This window comes from Echinops telfairi, unplaced genomic scaffold, assembly GCF_000313985.2.
Source record: "Echinops telfairi isolate 266 unplaced genomic scaffold, ASM31398v2 ScPeMD7_7469;HRSCAF=8507_1, whole genome shotgun sequence".
Lineage (NCBI taxonomy): Eukaryota > Metazoa > Chordata > Mammalia > Afrosoricida > Tenrecidae > Echinops > Echinops telfairi.
In genome coordinates, this window is record NW_022111373.1 from 9,206,171 (window position 1) to 9,216,699 (window position 10,529).

General features: G+C 36.5%; 1 protein-coding gene across 1 annotated transcript in view; it reads left to right on the plus strand.

Annotated features, from left to right (window-relative positions):
- Positions 1–10,529, plus strand: part of RAPGEF6 (Rap guanine nucleotide exchange factor 6) — a 231,350-nt gene that overhangs the window by 31,250 nt on the left and 189,571 nt on the right. The window contains exons 2-3 of the mRNA XM_004696982.2: positions 3,286–3,356; positions 5,286–5,342. Coding sequence (XP_004697039.1) covers positions 3,286–3,356; positions 5,286–5,342 — 128 coding nt within the window. The remainder of the gene's footprint in view (positions 1–3,285; positions 3,357–5,285; positions 5,343–10,529) is intronic.

The following is a 10,529-nucleotide window of genomic DNA, read 5'->3' on the forward strand; positions in this document are numbered from 1 at the left end:
GGGAAACCCTAGAGGGGCCCAGCATACCCTACTGTGTAGGCATGCCCAGCAAAGGGTCATACCATTCACTGTACCCCCATGTCCCAGAGGGACTCCCTTTGAGCTGAGCCCCAAAGCCCCAGGACTGGCTAGGCGTGGGAACAGACCTATATATATAATTTTCCCTCATATCTTACACCACCCAATGCATCCATTCACCTATAATTCTGTTACTCATTTCCCTCAAGTGGGCTTATATATTCATTATTGCTATCAGTTCCCCTTCACACCTCTCTTCCCATGCCCTCAGGGAATCCTTACTTCCATTACTGTTTCTGAGGGGTTTATCCCACTTTGATTTCATACATTGAAAGCTCTTGATTGTTGAAAATGATGATGGCAATATATGTGCTTGACACAGTGGATGTATATGTGGATTGCTAAGAGCTGTACAAGCCCCCAATAAAATGATTTAAATTAGAAAAAGAAAAAAAGCTCTTGAGTGTACAAGTGTACATACACAGGTGTAGCAAGATTTTTGTAAGGAAAAACTAGGGTCATAATAGTGAAGGGAGGAAGCACAAAGAACTAGAGAATAGTTATGTTTCATCAGTGCTGTACAGCATCCTCGATATATCATCAGTTCCATGTGGCCTTTTTGTGAGGACTATCCAACTATCTTATAGGTGGATTTTGGGTCTCCATTCTGATCCCTCTCCTTCACATCACTCTGATTGCTTGTCTTTGAATTTCTGATATCTATTCCCATCGACACCTCATGATCACACAGATTGGTATACTTCTTTCTTCCATGTGGGCTTTGTTGTTTCCCTGCTAGTTGGCCACTTTTTTAGCTTCAAGCCTTTAAGATTCCAGGTGCTTGATTTTTTTTAATAACTGGGCACCATCAGCTTTCTTCACCACATTTGCTTATGCACCCATTTTGTCTTCAGCAATTGTGTCGGGAAGGTGAGTATCATACCTTGCCATAATATTAGAAAAAAATCATCCTTGTATTGAGGTAAGATTTAAGTAGAGGCCCAAAGTCTATCTGCTTCCTTACTATAGTCACACACACACACACATACACACACACACACACACACACACACACACCAACAAATATACTCATCTTTATATATTTATATATCTATATATCTATATTTATATGTATGTATATGGTTTTTACTTCCCAGTTCGTTCCTCTATTTCTTTTTTCTTTCCTCCTGTCCCTCTACCATTTGCCTCTGACAGTGTTTTGATGCTATCCATAAGGTTTTCAGTGGCTAATTCTTCTGAAGTAAATAGCCTATTCCTTCTTTTCAGTCTTGTCTTACTTAGTCTGGCAGATCAGTAGAAACCTGTTCATTTTGGTTGGCCTTCCTGGCACTCGCAGTTTACCAGTGGCATAAGTCAGCATCACAGCAAAGTACAAGTCATCACAGTATGACAAGTGGCTCTGAGACAGGAAAGGAAAATCCAGTGTCAGAACAGTTCTCTCTCCGTGTGAGAATGAAGCACTGATTCTTTTGGTTTTGAAAAGCCCTAATGTTTCCTTGGGAAATAGAATCATATCAGGGGCCCAATGTTGGTCTCTGTTGCTGACAAGTAGGACATTCAGACGCATCAATAATAATCAGATATACTTTGTTAAACCAAAATATCATTGAGTTGATTACAACTATAGCAACCTTATAAGACACAATAGAACCACCCTGTGGACTTCTGAGACTGTAAATCTTGATGAGTAGAAAGCCTCATCTTTCTTCCTCAAAGAAGCTGGTGGTTTTGAATGGCTGACCTTGTGATTAGCAGTTTTATGCGTTGCCAGACTTTGGTATGTGGGAGTTTATTCTGTTGGGCCTATGTGTAACCTCTGTATTCTTTTTGTACTATTCTTGTGCTTCTTGTGGCAATCTGAAGTCTCCATTGACAAAGTCTTTGTAACATTAACTGGCCAAGTCATTTTGTCTTTAAGGTTGTTCGTTGTCTGTTATGGTCTGAACTATGTCAGTATATTAAAGTCGACCCCTTTTGTACCTGTGAGTGTGACCTTATTTGGAAATAAAGTCTTCGAAGATGTTTGAGTTAACCTGAGGTCATACTTGAATAGTGTAGGTTCTAATCTAATCTGAGTAGTGCTCTTGCAATAGAAGAGAGCAAGACTGACCAGAAGGACGCCATCAGAGAGATCAGGAAGAATCATCTGAAGTATTTAGAGGGTGTATGACTCAACAACCAACATGTTGATTTGGACTTCTGACCTCTAGTAACTGCAATACCACACGTAATCCTGTAACCATACATTTCTATTCTTATAAACTACCCAGTTTGTGGGTTTTCACCTGGGCAGTGAATACAATACATTTTCTTTTCTTTTTAAAAAAAATCACTTTATTAGGGGCTCATACAACTCTTATCACAATCCATACATACATCAATGTGTAAAGCACATTTGCAATACAATACATTTTCAATGATTGATACGTTTGGATGGGCATTAATGTGCAATTTTTAAAAAATGAACACTTTCTGTCCACTCTCCTGTCTCTACCCCAGAATTCCTTGTCCCCGATCTTTCAATCTTTTCCCTTCTAAGCTTCTGGTTAAACACCCAGGCCTTTGACCAGTACTTTGGGATCTATATATTCTCACTTTAGGCTACTCATGCTACATGAAGTCCACAGTTCATAGCTCCATCACCCATTCAGAAGTTTTTGTGAAGGCTATTGTCTTTGCAAAACAGGTCATCGAGCCTGTCCTTTGAGTTATGTCTGGGTGGATTTGAACCATCAACTTTGGCTAGTCATTTAGTGTTTTGCTGTTGATATCACTTAGAGACTCATGTTTAGTGGTGAATCATATAGTTTAGCTCCATACAGAATCATATTTTAAGGAAAAATTTGACAAACTGAGTCACTCACTCCCAGAAAACTAAGCCAGGATGCTGAGCAGTCTATAAATACTAAAAATGTGTAACAGAACAAAATGGGACTTAAATGACAAATGTGGTAACTGTTTTCAAATATTTAGGAATGTTTGAAGAGAAAAAAATAGGATATGTCTAAAAATTGAATTGGCTTGCATATGAAATGTTGGAGTCTTGGAAATAAATGCTTGATTAGCTGCCATGAGCAGTGTTGTTCATGTATGAGGTGGAATTATTTTCTGACTTTTGTAATGCCAAGATTTTATGATTTCAGTTACTGCTCTATGATAATGATTGTTTAAAATCAGATTTTTAAAATATAATTGTATTTTAAAATGTTGATTTGAAAAATAACTTAAAACTTTTCTGTCCCACAGGACTTAAATACTATTTATTCTTATCTTCATGGAATGGAGATATTATCTAATCTCAGGGAACATCAGCTTAGGTAAGTGTTGTACTGTGTACGTGCACTCTGGAGTTATTTAGCCTGTCATCCAACAAATATTGACTGAGCACTTTTTATATTCCTCATGATGTTTCAAGTGCTTGGGGTGCATATACATTTGATCCCTAGTTTCCTGGAGTTTATATTCTGGTGGTAGTGATTGTGAAATTGGGGTGGAGGGGATACTGCCATTAAAAATTGTCTAATATCTCAAGTATGGTGATGTAAAATAAACTAAATGAGTATTTGAATTTGGATTGCCAATAAAGCCTTCTTACAGGAATTTACTTTTGACAGAGACCTAAATGATAGAGAAGAACTAACCATTCCCGCCTCTCCCCACGCCACCCCTCCAAAAAAGAGAGAGGGGTTTGTGGCTGGAGAATAGGGAGAATTAGAGGTTGTAGAGTGGTGGAAGCTAAATTTGGATAAGAAGTCACAGGAACCAAATTGCTTAGGAGTTTTTTTTTTTTAAGTGGGAGCCCTGGTGGCATAATGGTTATGTATTGGGCTGCTAACTGCAAGGACAGCAGTTCAAAACATCAACTGCTCAGTAGAAGAAGAAAGACGGGCTTACTACTCTCATAAAGAGTTATAGTCTTGGAAACTCACAAAGGCTGTTTTACCCTGTCCTTAAAGAGCCACGAGGAGTCTGTAATGACCTGATGACAGTGAGCTTTGTAATAGTAGGAAAAGGAATTTGCCTTTCCTGTCCCAGGATTTTTTAGCCATGGAACCTTGATCAGGTATTAAAATTTAGGCCTCAGTTTTGTGCTCCATAAAATATGAATGACGGTGTATTTTTTACAATGTGAGAATTAATTGAGATAGCTGATCTAAACGATACAAATGTTGTAATATACATGCTAATGTGTTATTAAGTACATGTAAAAAACAAGACTATTTTCTTTTTGCATTTTATGTTGATGCTTATTAAGTCAACTGCTTAGGATGGGTATAGGTATATTATGTTAGAGTAGAAAGAGCAGGACCCTTGGTATAGCAGAAGACTTGTAGGACTAAAATCTGCTTTTATTTCTGTTCTGTAAAATGGAGTATCTGCCTTGCTAATCTGACATTATTGGGATTTATTTTGGAATGGTTTAAGACATTAGTTTAGACATGTTTTTCTTCCATGATCAGCTCACCCATCATTTTTCTCCTGGTCTTTTTAAGTTTCTGCTTTTGCAATAGATTGTTAAAATATAATTGAGATGTATTTTTTTCTGATTTCTTGAGCATAATAAAAACATCATTTATTGTCAGTGTATGTTAAACAAGTATAGAAATTAAAACTGGAAACTAGAGAATTTAATATACTAATTCAAATATGGGAAAAGATTTTCTTTTTACTATAAGTATTCCTAAATGCAAGCAAATTTATTCAGCAGATTCTTAAGTGTGTGTTTACCTCTACTAATTACTTTTCTTCACACTAACGATTCAAAAGCGAACAAGACAAATTTAAAATTATACATTTCCATAGTAAGAGAACATTACCCAATGTCATTTGATAATCTATAATACAGATGATATTTATTACGTGTAACATGCATACAAATGCTCTGGTAGTGCTGTTGTTAACAGCAAGGTCAGTGGTTCAGACCTACTAATTGCTCAGAAGACAGATGAGGCTGGCTTTTTGTTCCAATAAAGGTTTCCTGCCTTAAAACCTTATATAGGGTCGCCATGAGTCTGAATCAACTTGATGGGAGTAGTTTTGTTTTATTTTTTAAAAATAATGTACATCATAGTATTATAGTTGTTATTAATTAACAACTGCATTACCTAATTGCCATTTTGAAAATATTGCATTTTATGTATGTTTTTAAACCCTTGTAGTTAGCATGTCTTAATAGTCAATTGAGGTAACAATTTTTGAAACAATTTAAGTTAGATAATTTTAACAAACTTTTTTTATTATGTTAGATTGATGTCTACAAGAGTACGCTATGAAAGATACAGTGGCAATCAAATTCTTTTTTGGTAAGTATGTCCATAATTAACTTTTTTTGTCACCTTTATGTTTAAATTGTCACTTTTAGCCTCAAATATCATTTGATTCTAAAGTTTCTCTAGGGCAGAATGTAATCTAGTAATAAACTATGGTGTATAGCATGTGCTAAATCATATAAATATTAATGTGCAGTTGAACACATTTTAATAAATACATATACCTCTGTAACTATTGCCAGATAAAAATTTAAACCACACTCGCTCTCCAGAAGGTTTCAGCCAGCTCTCTGTTGGGAAAGTAATCGCAGTTTTGACTTCTGTCACTATGGTAGCTTTTCCTCTCTGAGCATCATTTAGATGTGATCTTTTTTTTAAATTACAGTTTGATAGGCATGTCATCCTCTTACCATAAAATTCTTTAGTTCATCATTAGATGGAATCTTTTGAACAGGCTTTTAGCTTAGTAAATGTTTGGTATTCTCTGTTGTTTTGCATTCATTCTTTGTCACTGCTGTGCATATATGATTATATGAAAATGCCATAATTCATTTACACATTTCACTCTTAATGGTTTCCAGTTTTTTACTGTGATGATAAAGAATTAAGATCTCAATGACAAATTTGTTGTTTTATCCCATGTTTACTGATTCTTGTTGGGCATATTTCTAGAAATAAAATGACTAGAAATGTGCATACTCACAGTTAATGGATACTAATGACACACTGGTGGGAGGGATGTGTAGAACACATTCACCATTTTAAGAAGAGTGGACAGAAAGCTGTGTTCTCAGGGAATATTAGGAGAATACATTGGGAATGTAAAATTTTTTATTTTGTTTTTCTGTTATTTGACTCAGCAGAAGGGTTAGAGGTCTTGGATTGTGGTCAGAGGGAGATAGGTCAGAAGCCAGGCTTTGTGGATTAGAGACCAGGATGAAGCATGACTTGGGAGCGGTTTTTGTGGAGTTGATTCTGACCTATGGCAACTGTATGTATATGTGAGAAAAAATGTCTGCCATAAAGTTTCAATGACTCATTTTTAGAGGTAGATTGTTAGGCCTTTTCCCCAAGCCCTTGAGTGATACAAATGCTTAATGAACTAAGCCACTGTCTGAAAGGTTGGAGGTTCAAGTCTACTCAGGGACACCAGAGAATTGCGTATTACTCATTATCCTTCTCTGACTATATATTAATTTCCTTATTCTTATATGTTACAAATAGTTCTTAAGCTTTTAGCTAGGAGTGACAAACAATATGAGGAAGCATCAAAAAGTTCATGGAAAACTGGAATTGAAAGATAATGGAATTTTTAAATTAACTTTTGAAGCTCCTTATAATACATAAAATACACATTGAAGAAAATTTGACGAACATTTTTCTTAATCAAAATATATATGTTCTAAAGATGCATTTGTTTCTGTGCCTGGTTATAATAGATTTGGAAGGTTTACCAAGTACCAATTTAAAAAGAAGCATTTAGGATGTTTTTGTTATTGTTGCTGCTGCGTTTAGGATTTTACTGTCCAAAACTATTGTTAGCAACTTACATCAAGATGCATCAATTTACAGATGAAAAACTAGAGCATTTGGCAAAAGTAATTTTATTGCAGAAAAAGATTATGAAATAATAGACAAAGGTTAACCTTGATGCTTTTGTGATTTAAAAACTACTTGTTTAATATAAAAAGCACATGTCCTTTTGTATGACTTTAAGTGTTTTCAAATGAGAAGAAATTAGGCCACTAAGGATTCATATTTAGAAGTTTCATGAAATTTTAAATCACTTATAAATGGAAATACTTATGAAATGTCCATTGTCTTTTATTTTATTTCCCCTGAATAAAAACTTTTTGTTTGAAGACTCTCTTGGCATCTAACACCCTTGGTCTACCATGATCCTTCCTTAACATTACATCATCCCACAGAGAAGAAGCACACGAGCCTGTGCGAACACGACGTGCTGAAGGGAACAGGCAGCAGACACCAAATAACAAAAACTATCACTGTGTGACCACCTTCCACGCATAAACGCTGAAGATGAATGTGTGCATAAGTAAGTGTGGTGAAGAAGGCTGATGGTGCCCGGCTTTCGAGACCTATAGCGTCTGGGGACTTAAAGGCTTGAAAGTAAACAAGCGGCCATCTAGCCCAGAAGCAACAAAGCCCACATGGAAGCAGCACACCAACAAGTGTGATCATGAAGGGCCAAAGGGACCAGGCTTTAAACACCAAAGGCGGGGAGAAAAGTCATATCCTTGTCAATGAGGGTGGCGTGCGATGGAGACCCAGTGCCCATCTCTAGACAACTGGACATACCTTGCAGAGGGGTAGTGGGGAGATGAGTCACTTAGGGTACAGTATAGCAATAATGAAACTCACAACCTTCCTCTAGTTCTTAAATGCTTCCTCCCCCCAACTACCAGGACCCCAGTTTCGCCTTGCAGACCTGGTTAGACCAGATGATGCACAGCGGTACAGATGGGAATTGGAAGCGCAGGGAATCTAGGGCGGAAGAACCTCTCAGGACCGGGGGTGACGGTGGCGATACCAGGAGGGAAAGGGGAGGTAGTAAGGGGGAATGGATCACAGGGAGCCACATATGGCCTCCTCTCTGGGGGACGGGCAGCAGCAGGGTGGGTGAAGGGAGGCGCCGGACAGTGTAATATAAGATACAATAATAACTTATAAATTATTAAGGGTGCATGGAGGAAAGGGGAGGAAGAAGGGAAGGGGAAGGGGGGAGGAAAATGAGCGGATTCCGGAAACCCAAGAGGCAAGAGAATTTTGGGAATGATGAGGGCAACAAATGTATAGATGTGCTTTACACAATTGATCTATGTATTGTGATGAATTGTATGAGCCCCAATAAATTGATTAATAAAAAAAAAGACAAATGACCCAATTTTAAGTGGGCAGAGGGTTGAATAGATATTTTACTAAATAAACTATACAAATAGCCAATTAAAAAAAAAAAAGAAAGAAAGTAAATGTTTAGAAATGATGATGACAACATATGTACAAATCTACTTGATACAATTGATGTATGGATTGCTACAAGAGCTGTAAGAGCCTCCAATAAAATTATCTTTAAAAAAAAACCAACAACATTACATCAGAAAATATTTTTTGAAAAACATCACTTAATTAAAATAATTGCATATTTAAATAGTATTAAGGAAAAGCATAGAATTATTTGTGATATATGAGGGAATTTAATCTAATCTGGAGAATCATCATATTTCCTTAAGGAGAAATTAAGAATGTGCAAGCAATGAACTACGGTAGCCTTGAGAAGAATGGGGATTCAAAAACACTTTATTGTGCTCATGTGGAACCTGTATGTGCATCAAGAGTTAATTGTGAGTATAGAAAAGGGGAATAAATCAAGGAACGTTGCATCAGGGTTGTATCCTCTCACCATATTTACTCAGTTTGTATGCTGAGCATATCATCAGAGAATCTGGACTATATGAAGAAGAATGCAGCAACAAGATTGGAGGAAGTCTTATTAACCTGCAATATACAGATGACAGAACCTTGTTTACTGAATGTGTGGAGGACTTTGAAGTGCCTACTAAGGAAGATTAAGGGTTGCCGCCTTCAGTATAGATTACAACTCAATGTGAAGAAAACCAAAATTCCCGCAACTGGACTAATAGGTAAGTAGCGTCGTGATAAACTAAGAAAAGATTAAAGTCACTGCTATCATCTTGCTTGGATCCACAATCAATGCTCATGAAAGAAGCAGTCAAGAGATAAAATACAACATTGTACTAGGTAAATCTGCACAAAATCTCTTCAGTGTGATGAAAAGCAAGGATGCTACTTTGAGGATTAAAATACATCTGACTACATCATAGTATTTTCCAATCACCTCATATATCATGTGAAAGTTGGACATTGGGTAAGTAAGATGGAAAAAGAATCAATGCATTTGAATTATGGTCCTGGAGAAGAATATTGAAAGTACGATTGATTGCCAAAATAACACATTTTTCAGGAAGAAGTACACCAAGAATGCTCCTTGGAAGCAAGTGTGGCAAGACAGTCTCACTTACTTTGGACATGTTATCAGGAAAGACCAGTCTCTGGAAAAAGGTAAAGTAGGAGGAGCAGGGGAAAAGAGGAAGACCCTTTACAAGACGAATTCACACAGTGGCTGCAAAATGGGTTCAAACATAACACTGGTGGGAATGCCACAGGACTGGGCAGTGTTTCATTCGGTTGTACATAGAGTCGCTATTAGTCAGAACTGACCCCTGGCACCTAACAACAGCAGAGCAATAAACATATAAGTATGAAACTAAAGCAAAGTTTCAGAATAACGAAGATTATTATGAATAACTTTAAAGTTTAAGAAATGTATACACTGAGAACTAAAAAAATTAGAGAAAAAAAATAAATGAAGAGACGCTCCATGTTCAGAGATTTGAAGTTTCAATCTTGTTAAGCTGGTAATTCTTCCAAAGTTGATGTTTAAATTCAGTGAAATTTAGGCTGTATTAAAAAGAAGACTCAGAATGATGGATATCATTTCTGATATCAGGTGGATCTTGGCCAAAAGTAGAGAATACTCGAAAGATGTTTACCTGTGTGTCATTAACTGCGCAAAAGTATTCATCTGGATGGATTATAACAGACTATGGAAAACATGGCAAAGAATGGGAATTGCTGAACACTTAATATGCTCATGCAGAACTTGTCCGTGGATGAAGAGGCATTCATTGAAACAGAACAAACAGGTACCAAAGAGTCTAAAATCAGAAAAACTGTGTTGGTAATATATCCTTTTGCCATACTTAATCTGTATGCTGTGGAAATTATCAGAGAAACTGGACTATATGAAGAATAAGTCAGCATTAAGATTGGAGGGGAAAATTCATTAACAACTTGGATACATAAATTAGATAACCCCAACCTTGTTCACTGACAGCAAAGAGGATTTGAAGTACTTACGGATGAAAATGAAATAAAATATAGTCTGCAGCATGGATTAGAAATTATCTAACATAAATCATAACAAATGGACCGTTAAGTAATATTTTGATAAAAGGAGAACAGATTAATATTGAGAAGGATTTTATTTTACTTGGATCCATAGTTAACACCTATGGAAATATAGTAGTCAAGAAATCAAACATTAGGCAAATTTGCCCAAAAGAGCTCTATGACAAGTTAAAAAGCAAAGATGTCCCTTTAAGGAGTAAGATATGCCTG